The sequence below is a fragment of the Orcinus orca genome, chromosome 14 (genome assembly GCF_937001465.1).
Source record: "Orcinus orca chromosome 14, mOrcOrc1.1, whole genome shotgun sequence".
NCBI classification, from domain to species: domain Eukaryota; kingdom Metazoa; phylum Chordata; class Mammalia; order Artiodactyla; family Delphinidae; genus Orcinus; species Orcinus orca.
Genome location: NC_064572.1, coordinates 30,272,534 through 30,289,963, shown reverse-complemented (window position 1 = coordinate 30,289,963; position 17,430 = coordinate 30,272,534). Strand labels below are relative to the sequence as shown.

The 17,430-nt window shown below is 40.3% G+C and overlaps 1 protein-coding gene and 1 non-coding gene across 2 annotated transcripts in view; both read left to right on the top strand.

The window, feature by feature from the left end:
* The window catches only part of ASCC1 (activating signal cointegrator 1 complex subunit 1), a 98,600-nt gene that overhangs the window by 56,016 nt on the left and 25,154 nt on the right, over nt 1–17,430 (top strand). The window contains exons 8-9 of the mRNA XM_033434153.2: nt 10,159–10,283; nt 15,989–16,074. Of these exons, the coding sequence (XP_033290044.1) occupies nt 10,159–10,283; nt 15,989–16,074 (211 nt within the window). The remainder of the gene's footprint in view (nt 1–10,158; nt 10,284–15,988; nt 16,075–17,430) is intronic.
* TRNAE-CUC (transfer RNA glutamic acid (anticodon CUC)) lies at nt 12,345–12,417 on the top strand. Its single transcript has one exon. It is a non-coding gene; the product is annotated as a tRNA-Glu (tRNA).

Sequence of the window (17,430 nt, the reverse complement as noted above, 5' to 3'; positions counted from 1 at the left end):
TTGAATGCCTCCTTTGTGCAAGGTATTTTGAAAGACCATGTAAATTGATACAGAAATGAGTAAGACATGGCCCAATTTTTAAGGCACATTCAGTCATTTGTGTTTCTTTATGTGAAGAGACACTGCTCAATGCAGAGGCATGGAGGAGAGGCCATGTTATAATAAAAACACAGTCAACTTTCTTTGTATGATTTCATATATTTTAGATGAAAGATTCCCTTAAAATGCTTGACTGTGAAGTGCCTGACCTTTAAAAAATGGAACCACTTAGATCAAATTTTTCCTCTGGAAACAGAGCTGGGACAGTGTAGCTACACTTATTGATAGATCCTTGGATTTTGTAAAACCTGACTGTGTAGGGAATTTGCATTCAAATTACTTAGTAGTCAGCTGTTGCTAAGACTTAAGCATTGAACACAGTGGCTATTCTGTTCTGTTTCTTACTGTCACAGGCCTCCACCCTTGCCACTTTAGAAGAATAGCTTCCTCACATTATACTGAGAACATGAAGCCAAGTCAACTTCCTTCCTTTTTCCCTCACAGTCTACCTGTTTTCATCACACCCACCCCACTCAATTTCACTCTCTTTCTGAAGAATTGCATACATTAACTCTGATGAGGCTAATCCCTTCACTTATTCTGGGACCCCATTCCTTCTTATCTCCTCAAAGACCTGACACCATCAATTATTCCACCCTGCAGGGCATTTCCAGTCCCCTTTTCCCTCAGGCATTTTTCAAATGCCCAGGATGTGAGATGCAGTAGACCCTAGGGCTTCTTTCTTATGGAGGAGGCAGATGTTGGTAACTAGAATACACTAGGTTGAGGACTGTGATTGAGATTCTAGTGGTACATAAATGAGCAGCAAAACTCTGCCCATGTGTGGGCAAATTTTGTAAAGGAAGGCTTCAGAAAGCAGGTTTCTTTACTGAATAAGGAGTTTGCAGGCTGAGGGAGTAGCATGCTAGGAAAAGGGAATAAATACTAAGTACAGATCTAGAGGCAGTGTTATATGCCATGTAAAAGGAATGTTGATTTTCATTGGTCATTTGTTTATTCAACAAAACTTTATTAAATGCCCACTGTGTGCCAGACACTGTGCTAGCTGTGAATATAGAATGGTCAGTAAAGGTGGTCCAGTGGTTAAGACTCTGCGCTTCTACTGCAGGGGGCTCGGGTTCGATCCCTGGTTGGGGAACTAAGATTCCACATGCCTCTCCGCAGGGCCAAAGGAAAAAAAAGCAAGAATGGTCAGTAAAGCCAGACACAGTTATTGCCCCCATGTAATTTACAGACTAATGGAGAAAACAGATGTTAACAACACGTAAATATATCATTGCAAAGTGTGATAAAGGTGAAGCAGGGGGAAAATGGTGCTCTTTTAAAGACAGAAAATATGGCAGTTTAGACTGTGGGAGGGCAGGGTAAGGAAAGCCTCTTGGAGGAATTGATACTGAATTGAGGTCTGGAGGAGTGGGATTTTTCAGGCAAAGGGGTGGTGGGAAATTCTAGGCAAAAAAAAATGCAGAGCAAAAGCCCTGTGGCAGGAAAAAGCCTAGCAAATTCCACATATGGATGAGACATAATGAAGGAGAGGTAGGGTCACATGAGATGTCCATGTGAAGAGATTAGAGGGGCTTGGATTGAGGCAGTAGCAAAGATAAGAGAAAAAAGAATAAATACAAGCAGAATAAATAAAAAGAAATCCGTATCAAGATAAATCAGGATGGAAGTGCAGAACACTGAAGATAAAGAATTTAAAAGAAGTCACCTACAAAGGATTGACAGTTATCTAGACAATGGACTTCTCAATATCAACAACAGAAGCCAAAAGACAGCGGACTGTTTTCTAGAGAAAATAACTGTCAAGCTGGAATTGTTTACCCAGAAAAAAATCTTTAAAGAACAAAAGTGAAATAACTTTTTCGTGTCCAAATGCTGTCTTTCCTTCTTGTTATCCTTCTTTTTCTCAAATAGACTCTAAGATTCTTGGAGGCAGGGGTTTTGTCTTATTTACTATATAGAGTATTATGTGATAAAAACAGATTACAGAACAATTTGTAAATATACGTTTACTTTTTTCCCCTCAAAAGTGGGAAGAGAGAGCAAGAGAGATATAAACCAGTTAGTCTGAATATATAATCATCTTATCAGTGGTTATTTTTGGATAATAAGTAATTTTTTTTCTTTTAGCTTATCTGTAAGATTTTTTAAAAATAAAAACAATGTTCGTAAAGCAGGCACGTGTTACAGTTTTTCAGATACACTTGATATACTTTGTCACATGAAGGTCAGTAGTAATCAGTATGTACATGTAAGTGGTAGAATTATGGTTTGACCTAGCTGTGTTTGACTGTAAAGCCTATGCTCATAGTGGGGCAAAAAGAGGAGATTAAGGGGCTTCCCTGGTGGTGCAGTGGTTGAGAGTCCGCCTGCCGATGCAGGGGACATGGGTTCGTGCCCCGGTCCGGGAAGATCCCACATGCCGCGGAGCGGCTGGGCCCGTGAGCCATGGCCGCTGAGCCTGCGCATCCGGAGCTTGTGCTCCGCAACGGGAGAGGCCACAACAGTGAGAGGCCCAAGTACAGCAAAAAAAAAAAAAAGAGGAGATTAAGAATAATTGGAGACAGACCACTCTTTTGAGAAGTTTGGTGAAAGGAAGATGAGAGAGATGTAGTTAGAGTCTACAACTGTGCAGCTCAACATCACTGCACCATCTTCCAGTTAGCCTTCTTCCTTTCATAGCTGAGCTGCTTCTTTATATATTGTTTTCTCTCATAAAATTAAAGCCTTCCAGATGGGTAAAGTGAAAATTAAATGGCTCCCTTTCCCCCTGCTCTGACTCTCCCTGTGTTCCTCCCCAATAGATTGTAAGCAGAGCAAATACTGCTGAGAGTCACTGTCCGTGCGTATTGTTTTATACAAACTGGATCACATTATTCATATTGTTCTATAGTTTGTTCTTTTCATAAAACATAACCTAGACATTACTTTTATGTCAGTGTCTATAGATCCTATGATCTACTCCTACATCAGCCTTTCTAAGCCATAGCTTATATACAGTAGGACTTCCCCTTGCTTAAAAATCTCCCATCATTTCACATCATCCTTTGAATTAGTTCGTATTCCTCAGTCTAGCAGTCAGTATCTTCCAGGATGAAACCAACAATATTTCAACTTGATCTTCCACTTATCTTGGACTTGCCCCAAGCCCTAGCCCGCTTCACTGCTTGATGATCCTTTGTGTCTTTGTTAATGTTGTTTCTTGTGACTAAAATTTCTTTCATGTTACTCCTCATCTCTTTTTGTCCAAGTGCTCATTCCTTCTTGCTATCTTTCCTTCTTTTTTCTCAAGTAGACTTTAAGATTCTTGGGGGCAGGGAGTTTCTTATTCAGCATTGTGTATCCAGTGGCTTTTATAATTCATGACTCATAGTTGATGTTCAGTGAATGTTTGTTTACTTAAGTCATTTATTTTTTCAGCTGATTTACAAAGATGAATTGAGTACAGTTAGCTTCCTGTCCTAAGCCCATCCTCTTGGTAACCTATTCTGGTCTCAACCCAGCTGTAACGTCTTCCACATTTAAATTACCAAAGCACCTTGTATTCCTTGTGTCATTACCAAAGTCCTCTTTATAGTTATTTTAATAGATTGTAAGCTTCTTAATGACAAGAGCTATGTTTGCTTAGTTTTTAATTCTTTTAGTGACTAGCATGGTGCCTGTATACAGTAAGAACTCAAGAAATGTTAATTGGATAGAGCTGAATTAAATTTGGGGAAAAAAAATCAAAAATCTGGAATTTGCACTTTCTAGGGAGTCAGTGATCATTCTGCAGTACAACTCCACATCCATAAAGATGGCTCTGGAATGCTTGAGCTTTGTAGCACTTACAGGCCTTTAAACTAAGAGCTCAGATTCAAGGCATTAATAATTGGCTTCTGTTTTCAAACACAAAGCACTATCTAAATGATAAAGCTGCTTAAGAGTAATTTATTATTTTTCTCATAGCAACCCTATATTATTTTTAATTCACTTATGAGGATGCAAAGGTATAGAGAAGCTTTGTGACTCATTCATAGTCAACCGGGGAAGGATCAGTGAAGTAAGAATTCAAAGACTATAATGTTAGAAATATACTGACATATTGTCAGATGTAGTATCCATGACAGCAGCCTGAAATTTAGTGACTGTTTCTAAGCACCCTTAAGTTGTCTTAATAGAACCCCAAAGATTTGTCATTTATGAATTCATGCATACATACCTGCAACAGCTATTCACTGAGCACTGATGATATGTCAGTTAGGTATTAACTTGGGTGCCAGGGTAAGGCGGTGAATAACATGAAGAGCTGGCTTCGTGGAAGTGCACAATAAATTGATAGCAGAGCAGAACTGGCTGCCAGGAGACTTAGATTCCCATCCCTCTGCCCTGACTGAGCAACTCAGCCTGTCTGTGCTTCGTTTCCTTTTGTGTAAAGTGAGCAGGTTAGACTAGAACATTTTAAAGGACTTTAATCTCTTCAGAGTTCTGAGGGAGAAATCTTAATTTGCCAGAAAGACAAAGCTGGAAACTGGACTCTTTCATTTAGTCAATTTAATTTCCTTCCTGTAGTATTACATGCTCCGTTTCTCTACAGCTGAGCTCCCTGTCCACTTCTTTTTCTTACTTTTATTTTTTATTTATTTACTTATTTATTTATTTTTGGCTGTGTTGGGTCTTTGTTGCTGTGTGCGGGCTTTCTCTAGTTGCAGCGAGCAGGGGCCACTCTTTGTTGTGGTGCGCGGGCTTCTCATTGCCGTGGCTTCTCTTGTTGCAGAGCATGGGCTCTAGGTGCACGGGCTTCAGTAGTTGTGGCTCATGGGCTCTAGAGTGCAGGCTCAGTAGTTGTGGCTCACGGGCTTAGTTGCTCTGCAGCATGTGGGATCTTCCCGGACCAGGGATCGAACCCGTGTCCCCTGCATTGGCAGGCGGATTCTTAACCACTGCGCCACCAGGGAAGTCTGCACTTCTTTTTCTTTGATAGGAGAGAGGCATCATTCTATTGTGATTTGAAATTGAGGTGCATTTTGCAGTGCTTGGTTATGTTTAGACCTAAGTTATGTTGTAATATTTTAAAATATTTTAAACTTTATGAGATGGTGTTAATCAGAAACTTTAGACCCAATAGTGTAGGTCTTGGCTTGGAGATCCACATGCACAATTAAGTAAGTTAAACTGCAAAATCAGAGTTACGTGCATTGTGAATGTATTTTATTTTCCCCTTAGGAATGTAGGAACAAAGTCGTTTTCTTGAATCAGTCCTCTTTCTCCATCCTTACTAATATCTTATTGGTTAGCCCTTCTCATTGCTCGGTTAAATACTTGAGAAAAATATTTTATGTCATGGGAAAATATTCAGGGTATATTAAGTGAAATAAGCAGGTTTTAGAAAAATATTGTCTTTTTTTTTTTTTTTTTTTTGCGGTACGCGGGCCTCTCACTGTTGTGGCCTCTCCCGTTGCAGAGCACAGGCTCCAGACGCGCAGGCTCAGCGGCCATGGCTCACGGGCCCAGCCACTCCGCAGCATATGGGATCTTCTCGGACCGGGGCATGCACCCGTGTCCCCTGCATTAGCAGGTGGACTCTCAACCACTGCACCACCAGGGAAGCCCAATATTCTGTCTTTTTAAAATTGATGTTTATCTATCTGTAGTAAAAGACTTAAAAATTATTTAACCCAAAATTAAGTGCTTATCTATGGATGGTAAGGTTGTTTTCCTTTTTGTCGTTTTCTGCATTTTCCATTTTTTCTATAACAAACATGTATTATTTTTGTAATCAGAAAAAAAATTAAGATAACTATGCAAGGAAGCACAGCATCTCTCTTAACTGGCTTCCAAGGCTTTAGTTTTCCCCTGCATATCTTGCTTCTTACAACCCCGTCTTGCTTTCCTAGGTCTACCAAATAAGACTACAGCCCTGCCTGACACACAGGAAGCTTCACAATCTGGCTTCAGCCTGCCTCCACTTCATTGCTGCTCTTCCCTCTCCACAGAATTTTTCATGAACCTGGAGTGCAGTGTATTCTTTGATATTCACTCTTTCAGTTGTTCAGGACAAAAATTCTTTTAGAATCACTTTCAACTCCTGACTGCAGTATATTAGCAAAGCCACCGCCCTCCTCACCACCTCCACTGCTGCCACGCCCACCAGCTGGGGTGTTGCGACAGCCTCTCAGCTGCCTTCCTGCTTCCGTTCTTGCCTCTACCACTGTGTGTCCTCCACACGGCAGCCAGAGTTTTCCTTTTAAAATGTCAGTTGGATCGTGTCATTCTTCTGCTGAAAACCCTCCAGAAGCTCGCCACCTCACTCAGTAGAAGACAAAGTTATTACAGGGGCCTAAGAACCTTATGTAAGCCCCTGTGACCTGGTCCTCCTTCCTCTCCCACCTCATCACCTCTCCCCACAGTTTCATTCCATACACTGGCTTCTTACTGTTCCTCCGTCATGCCACAAGCAGGCTGCCTCAGATGACTGTATTTGCTGTTCCCTTTCTCTGGAATGCTGTTCCCTTAGGTCTCTGCTCAAGTGTCACTTTATCAGGGAAGCCTTACCTGATCACCATGTCTAAAATAGTACACTTACCCTCAATCCCTTTCTCCTCCCTCTCTTCCATTTTGTTTTCTTCATGGTGCTTAGCACCACCTGATGTTGTATATGTATATTTGTTTGTTATCTGTCTCCTTCCACCAGAATGTAAGCTGCTCAAGAGCAGGGACGTGTTCTGCTCATCTTTTGTATGATTCCCATTCCCACACCAGCCCTTCCTGTCTCCTTTGAGATCTTGTTCTGTTGATCCCCTCTGTTTCCTAAGGTTTCATCTTCCTTCTCTGCTGGATAGTTTCTTGTTGTCAGTAAGCATTTTCAACTCTTTCTCTTCCTTGAAAATAAACACAAACAACCTGCCTTCAATTCTATATCTAATTACCGAGGCAATTAGTTTCTTCCCTTCCTTGCAAGTTTCTTGAGTTTATGTGCATGTATCCCCTTCCCGTCTGTCTGGCCTCTCCCTTGGTCCTCTGCAATAAGGCTTCCTTCGCCAGTGTGCCAGCGAAACTGCTCTGGCAAAGATCTCTAATAATGTTCTGACTGTAAGAAATAAGTAAGCATTTTTTGCTCCTTTTCATACTTTACTTTTTATAGCATTGTACTATACTGATTATTCCTCTTTTCACACCCCTTGTAATTCTCTTTTCAGCCTTCCTGAAGTTTTCCTTTTCTTGTTCCTCATCCTTATCGATTGTCCTTACTGGTTCCTTCTCTGCCCCTTACATACGAGTGTCCCATAAAGGCTCCGTCCTTAGCTCTCTTCTTGCTTGCTCTGATTCCCCCTCACCCTGTGACTGCATCTGTCCCATGCTTTTAACTACTTTTTTTGCACTGATAACTCCCAGATCTGTGTCTTTTGCCCAGATTTTTCTCTTGAGCTTCAGGCTTGTTATTTCCATCTGTCTCCTGGACATGTCGCACTTGAAATCCGGTGCCACACATGAAAAAGTATACACACTATTAACCCTCTCCACCACTCCCCACCTTGGTCAGTGACCCATCTGCTCATTTAAGGTGAACTCGTGGGAGTAGCTCTCAGCTGCTTCCTCTGCTATAACACTGTCGTATCTGAGGGCCCCAACTTCTCTCTCACAAGCTCTTTTGAATCCATTCCCTTGTCTCGGTTCTCACTGCCCCTGTCATAGTTTAGATCTTCATCCCTTTCTACTTTATAGCATGGTCCTTAAAATTTGTCCTCTGAAGCCAGACTGCATGGGTTCTCATTTTGGATCTATCACTTATTAGTTGTGTGACTTTAGTCAAGTTTTATAACTTCTCTGTGCCTCAGTTTCCTCATTGGTAAGGTAGGGATAATAATTTATCGTGAAGATTAAATGATTTAACAGGTACAAAGTGCTTAGAATAGTGTGTGACACATCGTGTTTGTTATTATTTCTACTATTAGTACTATTAGTACCATATAACTGACCTCAGTACCGCTGGTCTCTTTCCCCTTCTAAAGCATTTTCCACTGTGCCACAGAGTCAGCTTCACAAATGAATGGGTAGCTGACCACATCATTCCCTTTTAAAAGACTTCCGTGGCTTCCCATGGTCTGATCATTATAGTCCCAGCCCTGTGTTCTGTTTCTGGAGGTCAATGGTGAGGGTATGGGTATTTATTTTATTATTATTAATTATAGCTTACTTGGTACTTCCCTGGCGGTCCAGTGGTGAAGACTCCATGCTTCCACTACAGGGGGCACGGGATCGATCCCTGGTCTGGGAATGAAGATCCCACATGCCATGTGGCCAAAAAATAAAAAAATTATAGCTTACTCATGTTTAAATATTCTTTGGTTAGTAGACAAAATAAAAACAATTAAGATAGAGAAGTTAGAATTATAAGAAGATTAATTTGGAACTTTGGAGCCTGAAAAACATGAAAGGGAAAAGAATCCTTTGTGCTTCTCACTCAATCTCTAGGGGAAGATAACTCCCTCTTGCTGCAGCGTATGAGTGCAAGCGGAAAAGGGTTGTTTTGACCATGTCTAAATGGGTGAAAGATAACTGGGGGGTAGGGGTACCAGAGGCTGTTCTTTCCGTGTGGAGACAGGCATTGAGCAACTCAGCTGCTGCAACCAGAGAGACTGCCCTGTGGCCTCAGGAAAACTCCCACAAATGGGCCACGCAAGGTGGGTTTGGCGCACATCTCACATAAAACAGACCCATCCAGGCCTGCTCAAGGAGAAGCTGCTCACTGGGCTACAGTGTTTTACCGCAAGCCATGGCCCAAGAAGCAGTGGAAGATTCACAAACTCTACAGATTTCTCAGGGCCACTTGCATCTGGGAAAAGAAATGGTATGTGGCACAAAGAGTATTACTAGTATGTACATCTAAAATGTAAAATCTTAAAAAATGTGAAATCTATTGTTCATTAGTACACTGGCAACGAATGAAAGATTTTGAGGTGGGGAAGTCAATTAGCATGCAGCACAAATCTCAAAAAAAGCCAAGGGAAAGGTTGAAAGGAACAGGCTGCTCCCTGCGCTCATCAGGTGCACTGCTCTGTCATTTGATGCAGACCTCCACATCAGCACCCATGTTCAGTGAGAACTGCAGGCTCAGGTTGGACATCTGGTCACACTGTGTAAAAGCCACAGGCTGAACTTCACCATCAGATGAGTGAGTGGTCACAGAAGATGGCTGCTTTCTGAGGCCTAGGGCCAAGATCTGCTCCACCACATCCTCGATGGGATAATGACCCCCTCTCAGTGGCGCAACTGGCAAAGTTCTTCAGAATTGAAGGGGAGATAAAGAGTTTTTCAGACAAACAAAAACTGAAGGAGTTCATTGCCACTAGACCAGCCTTACAAGAAATGTTAAAGAGAGTTCTTTAAGCTGTTGATCAAAACACCTGAACAGAGTGAAAACTTCCTGTGCAAGAATTGTTTCTGGTGGAGGTATTGGAATGAACAGCCATCATCAAGATAGAACTCACCCGCTGCAGAACCGTTAGTGCTTAGAGCCAGCTGGAGTCCATTTGGAGACATCAGTTATGTGGCCTGTGGATTTTCCTATAGTTGTCTTCATTGGTACTACACTTCTGCCTTAGTGAACACTGATGTAGTGGCCAGGGCTGCTGGGATTTTCACAGTGCATGCTCCTTCCCAATGAGCAAATGTCTGAGAGTCATGCCAGACCTCATTTGATCCTGGCCGAAACACATCAACTAGCTTTTGGTTCTGTGACTGGATGAACCAATAAAGCACTTTCTTTTAGACAGCTCTCTGCTGAGCCTGGCTTCTTGTGTAAGATTTCCAAGATCATAAACTTCCATCTTCCTTCAAGGCCATGCTTAAACCTCCTGTGAAAACCTGGCCCCTCCAAGTATAGTTGATCACTCCCTTACACTCACCATGATGTTGTGCAGTTGTTTCCAGGTGTCTTGTCCACACAAAGCTGTGTGCTTCATGATGGTGGGGACTGCAGCCTTATTTACTTCCTCTTCTTTTGAGGGCCTTGTACGGTGACTGGCTCAGAGTAGATGCTTCATAAATGTGAATTAGTAATCAGGGTTCAGGAGTTTACTGAGATTTCTGTACTTCTTTCTTCAATTTCTCCAGGCTGCAGGAATTGGTTGATCGAGTACTGGAACGTTTTCAGGCATCTGGACTAATAGTGAAAGAGTGGAATAGTGTGAAACTCCATGCTACAGTCATGAATACTCTATTCAGGAAAGACCCCAATGGTAAGTGCTTCATAGAACCACAGCACAGTTTGTGATCAACAAGGCCTAATGATGTCCCTGGGGTTTGAAGAGAATGGGCTATCAAAGAATCTCTGCTGGGCTTCCCTGGTGGCGCAGTGGTTGAGAGTCCGCCTGCCGATGCAGGGGACACGGGTTCATGCCCCGGTCCGGGAAGATCCCACATGCCGCGTAGCAGCTAGGCCCGTGAGCCAGGGCCTCTGAGCCTGCGCGTCTGGAGCCTGTGCTCCGCAACGGGAGAGGGAGAGGCCACAACAGTGAGAGGTCCGCGTACCGCAAAAAAAAAAAAAAAAAAAAAGAATCTCTGCTACATCTTCTGTTTTAGATCCATTAGCTTGTTTTGATGAGCGCAGTGGAAGGGGGCAGGGACATATCTAGCATGGGACTGTAGCATTCCAAATCTTTTATTTCTGTCGCACATAGGGTTGCCAGATATAGCAAATAAACATACAGGATGCCCAAGTAAATTTCAGGTGGAAAATGAATAATTGTTTTAGTGTAGGTATGTCCCATGAAATACATGGCAGCTTTTTCTTTTTTTTATAAAACAAGAAAGAAGATTAACTAGTAAAGGTAAATGTTAGAGCAGTGATTCTAAACTAGAGGCAGTTTTACCCCCAGAGGACATTTGGATTGTCTGAAGACATTTTTGGTTGTCACAGTTAGGGGGCTGGGAGTGAGTTGCTACTGGCATCTAATGGGTAGAGGTCAGGGGTTCTGCTTAACCCTCTGCAATGCACAGGACAACCCCTCATAACAAAGAATTATTCAGCCCAAAATGTCAGTAGCACCAAGGTTGAAAAACCTTGTGTTAGAGTAATGTTTTTTTCCCTCATGAATCTAAACCTTCATATAAAAATGCCTGTTTTAACCCTTTATTTGAGATAATAATCTACATTTTAATAAGGATTATTTTTCTTCCCATCCTCACCCACCAAGTCAAAGCTGTCTAGCACACATTCAGCATCTATCTGATCAGGAGCTGCAAATTCAAGTTATGTGCAGCTGCTTCTTCAAAGCCCTGTTGTTTAAAATATACCAGCACCAAAACTCCATATTCAGGTTTTATTATATTTGTTAGGACCCTGACCTTGGTTTTAGAAAGTCTACGTTGGAAGAGGACTACATCAGGACTCCATCAGAACCCATGAACTATTTATAGATTTATAGTTTAGGACAGTTTTTGTGTCCCTTTTTACCAAAGTACATCTTTTCATTTCTTCAGATATATACCAGAGAACTCAACTATAAGTTGTTTGGTTTGGTTAGCGCCATTGTTGGACTAAGAGATATGTAGCTAATCCAATTCTTAGTTCTAGTGTTAACTGTTTTATGATGCTACATTGTATTTTCTTTAAGACTTTTCTAAATAAATCAGTGTTTTACCTTTCAGAGCACTGAGATCAAAAAACATTCAAATGACTCAGTCAAAGCCTATGGACTCTGGGTAGTTAGTAGAATCCGAAGCTCTCTACTTATTCTTGTTCTGATGGAATATATTTCTTCCATTTGGATAGTGGTATTGCAGAAGACCATTTGGAATTCCAGAAAAAAATTTTTTTATGGAATATTTGATATAAATTATAATGTAAGTTATCTAATGGGAACATTTAAAGGAGTTTGTGGTATTTATTTTGTTCTGGACAGTTTTTAAAATTTATTTATTTTAATTAATTTATTTTTGGCTGCGTTGGGTCTTTGTTGCTACGCGCAGGCTTTCTCTAGTTGTGCCGAGCGGGGGCTACTCTTCGTTGCAGTGCACGGGCTCTAGGCACACGGGCTTCAGTAGTCGTGGCACGCGGGCTCAGTGGTTGTGGCACACGGGCTTAGTTGCTCCACAGCATGTGGGGTGTTCCCGGACCAGGACTTGAACCCGTGTCCCCTGCATTGGCAGGTGGATTCTTAACCACTGCGCCACCAGGGGAGCCCCAGTCAGTCAGTTTTAATCTTGGAAAACACTGTTAGATCCCCTGAGGTGGTGTACATTTTAACATCATCACGTGAAGACAGAGGTTCAGAACTCTAACGTACGCTCTAGGGACTTCCCTGGTGGTCCAGCGGTTAAGACTCTGTGCTCTCAATGCAGGGGGCCCGGGTTCGATCCCTGGTCAGGGAACTAGATCCTTCATGTATGCCGCAACTAAGATCCTGTGTGCTGCAACTAAGACCCGGCACAGCCAAGTTAATTAATTAATTAATTAAAAATAAGGTACACTCTAATTCAGGGGTCCCCAACCCCCAGGGCGCAAAGCAGGAGGTGAGTGGCGGGCAAGCAAGGGAAGCTTCATCTGCCGCTCCCCATTGGTCTCATTACTGCCTAAACCATTCCCTCCACCCTGGTCTGTGGAAAAATTGTCTTCCATGAAACCAGTCCCTGGTGCCAAAGAGTTTGGGGACTCCTGCTCTAATTCATTGGTTCAGAAGTTACATTGTATCTAGCACCATCCAATAGGACTTTATATGATGATAGAAATATTCCATATCTGTGAAATTCAGTATGGTAGCCACTATCCACATGTGGTTATTGAGTACTTGAAGATGGCTGGCTAGTGAGACTGAGAAAGTGAACTTTTAATTAATTTAAATTTAAATAAGTACTTCCCTGGAGGTCCAGTGGTCAGGGAACTAAGATACTGTATGCAGCATGGCATGGCCAAAAAAAAAGAAATTTAAATAATCACATGTGGCTAGTGGCTACTGTTTTGGACAGTGCAGTATTTTATTAGACATGTGATACTATCAGTAATACATTCTGCATCTGTCCTAGTCCTTAAATCTTAGTTCAGAGCTCTTACAACTATACCATACCCCATTATTAACTAACCTCTTAACATAAAAGAGTTGAATTATATAGGAATCTGTATCTTTTAAATTGTGTGGATCCAGATGTATATTCGGTTGGCACCAGAGCTTCATGAAAGAAAATGTTCTGTGTTCACAGTCTAGTTATCCTTTCCTGTTGACATATATTTTAAATATAACAGCTTTAGTGAGATGTAATTCATATACCATATAATTCACCTATTTAAAGTATAATGAGTAATGTAACCGTTACCACAGTAAATTTTAGAATATTTTCATCACCCCAAAAAGAAACTCCATAATTATTGGCAGTGACTCCCCATTTTTCCCTTACTCTTCAGTCCTTAGGCACCACCAGTCTAATTTTTGTCCAATGAATTTGCCTTTTTTGCATATTTCATATAAATAGAATCATGCAATGTGTGATCTTCTGTGACTGACTTCTTTCACTTAGCATAATGTTTATAAGGTTCATCCATGTTATAGCATGTATCAAATGTCATTCCTTTTTATTACCAAATAATAATCCATTGTATGGACATAACACATTTTATTTATCCATTCATCAGCTGATGGACATTTCTGTTGTTTCCACTTTTTGGCTATTATGAATAATGCTGCTGTGAACATTTATGTATGTGTTTTTGTGTGGGCATATGTTTTCATTCCTATTAGGTATATACTTAAGTGTGAAATTGCTGCATCATGATATCAGTATGTTTAACTTTTTGAGGAACTGCCAGACTGTTTTCCAGAGTGGCTGCACCATTTTACATTCCCACAAGCAGTACAGTAGTTCCCCCTTATCCGCGGGAGATACGTTCCAAGATCCCCAGTGGATGCCTGAAACTACATACCACATTCTGTATTTTTCCTATGCATACATACCTATGATAAAGTTTAATTTATAAATTAGGTGCAGTAAGAGATTAACAACTAATAATAAAATAGAAGAATTAAACGATATACTGTAATTAAAAGTATGTGAGTGCTGTCTGTCTCTCTCAAAATTTTTTATTGTACAAATTTAGTGCCTTTTCCATTTTCACTAAGCACTTACCATGCACTGTGACCGTAACTTTTGCAGTTTTTGAGGTGTGACAGCAAAGCTAGTACAAATCTCTTTTTCCTTCTTCCTAATTTCGCGGATAGAAGATTTGTTCTTAATGTAGATATTAGCAAACCTCAGCATATGATCTTTTTCTTTGCTTATTAAGTCAAGAACTTTCACCATTTCACTGAAAGGAAGCACTTTATGGCTTTTCTTTGGCATATCCGAATTGCTGGCATCATTATTCTTGCCTTTGGGGCCATTATTAAGTAAAATAAGGGTGACTTGAATACAAGCACTGCAATACCTTGACAGTCAATCTGATAACAGAGAGGGTGAGATACGCTGGACAAAGAGATGACACTTTCTGGGTGGGACAGATCCCGCTACTCAAAATGGTGCACAATTCAAAACTTAGGAATTGTTTATTTCTGGAATTTTCCATTTAATATTTTTGGACCTCGGTTGACCATGGGTAACTGAAACCATGGAAAGCAAAACCATGAATAAGGGGGGACGACAGTATATGAGGGTCTCAATTCCTCTACATCTTTATCTGCACTTGTTATTACTTTTTTATTATTGCCATCATTTGGGGTGTGAAGTGGTGTCTCATTGTGACTTTGATTTACATTCCCCTTATGGCTAGTGCTACTTATAGATTTTGCACCTGTCATTAAACATTTTAATCTTCAGATTTCATTACTGCTTTTTTATTGACATTTACTTAGTATGAATTTACTTTAAATTTTCACATCTCCTTTTAACAAGGAACCTATTTTTAAGTTGTGAAATATGCATGGGATTGGGATCTTGGATTAAGAGAATAGTTCTCATTAGAAAAATAGTCCTGTAGTTACCCAGGTATAATTCCAGTGGGCTAGCTAAAATATATTATGTTCATGGAGTTAGCACTTTGGATGTATTTTATCAGTTCTGACATGGTAATCTCCATACAATCAAAGAATCTCCATACAATAAAAGAATATACTCAAAAGTAGAAATACAAATATTTTTGAGTGTCTGTTGATGGGCAGGAAAGGGTTGATATTTCAGAAAATATTCTGATAAATAATTTTTGAAGATGCTTTGAATTTTATATACCCTGGATTCTTCTCTGTCTTGTGTTTTTCTCTTGAAAAGGCTATAGAATACATTGTTTTGCTTTTACTTGCCAGTTATCCCTTTCCTTTGATATCCTTTTTTCTGCTGCATTTGAAGGACATCTTTTGGGATAAGCAAGCTAAATTAATGCAAGGAGTTAGAATACAGCTTTGATGAGGCTAAGGTCATAGATTTGCAAATTTCTGTGTAGAATGTCAGGATACCTTTGATTGCAACTGAAGAGGTTTTTCTCATTCAGGGGGAAGTCCTTAAATCAACCCAAAGCATAGTTGCCAGCATTTTTGACTAGTTAATGTGTGAACTTCTGTATATTTTTATGTATTTAGAAATGCACGCAGCTTATATAAAATCTCGGGGTTTTAGACTACAAGGAACCTTTGGAAATCACCTTGTCTTAACCTCTAACTTTGTAAATGAGGAACTGAGGTCCATAGAGGAGACATAAACTGCCTAAGAATATGGTTAGTTATGTAGTTTATATACAGTGAGTACTTGGACATTGTTCAATGAATAAATATATATCAGTTGATGACAGAGCTGAGACTAGATGCTGGGTCTCTTGACTCATAGCCTGATGTATTTCCCTCCATATTATGTCACTTTCCAGGTAGTACATGAAGATCTTGCTAGTTGTCCCTGTAGAAGTCCAAGAGAAAACAGATACATAACCCAGGCTTCTCTTCTAACATTGTCTTTGGAATATTTACAGCTGAAGGCAGGTACAACCTCTACACAACAGATGGCAAATATGCCTTCAAGGAAAGAGAATCATTTGATGGCCGAAACATTTTGAAGGTCAGTATGAAGCAGAGTGAATTGGAAACCTTTGGCATGTGTCCTAAAATAAGGGAGGACAATAAGTGGTTCTCCTTTTAACAGTAAAGTATATTTTTCTCATATTTCCCATGAGGATTATTGATTGAAAGGACTGTTAAAATTGTTTTTCATTGTCCTAAAAGAGAAATCTTTTTTGACTTGTTAAAAGGCTGTTGGTATCTCTTAGAGTACTTGAAACTGATGATTTAAGAAACAAGTATAGTGACTATTTGGATCCATAGGAATAAGGTGATTTTAACCTTGTGAGTCTTGCTCTGTATTTTACCTCTGGAGGACTGAGTGTGCATTTTTTTAAGTGAAAAAGAATAGTTTGTCTTGTTCTAGTAGATTTTTCTCTTCACCCACAAAGTCGCTCTCCAAAGTTCCTGTATAATCTATTTTTACTCAGGAACAGCCCATGTACTAAAAGCTCGGTGGTCCATTTCTGACTGTTGAGGATTTGCTTCTGAGCGTTAAATTAACCTATGAAATTCAAATAAAAGGGGTTCTTTAGGATTGCATTTATCTTTCTACCACAGACCACATTCTGTAACATCCACAGTTTATGCTCTCTCTATCAGGTTAACATACCATTGTGCCTCTGTGCAAAGAGAAACATAAGTTGATACCAAAGGAGAGGTTTTTGATTCTTCATTTTACTTGTTCTATAATGATGTAGGTCATACATTTTCAAGGCCATGGGTGTTTTTTGGAGCTGGGAGGGAGAGTATGTATATAATAACTTCAGAATAAGCTCTAGCTTTAAAAATGTTTTTCCTTTTTCCTTCCTTCCTCCATTCCCTTATCTTATCACTTGACAGTTTTGTTGCCAAATGCCTAATATGACCTCATTGCGTATAATTAATGACATCACTTCAGCAGCTGCAAGCTCCTCACTGCAGAGCCTAACAGAGCAATGACAGCGTTCACTTAGGCAGGCATTCCTGCCTTGTGGGGAAGGGGCTTTGCAGGGCTTTGTTGATTCCTTCTTTTACTTGATACCTTTTCTCTCTTTGAGTAATTTTCTTGTCTTCAAAGTAGCTATTGTAGATTTGGTTTGAGTGGCAAGCTGCTAATGAATTCAGTTGCAGTTTACTTATTTTCCCAGGCCACAGCTTCATTGTATGAATCTTTCTCCTCCTCTAGCTCATTTCCTGGGGCTTTTTAAATAATAGCATTAATTACTTTACTTTTTTGTTATTGTTAATTTGATTAAGAAAAAAACTAGACGGATGGGGAAAGAAATCTGTTGGAATGACTCAAGCCAACTTGGTTCCTTTGAAATTAGAATTAAAGCCCAAAAGGTATGTTGATGCAAGTGGAGTGTGAGGTGCT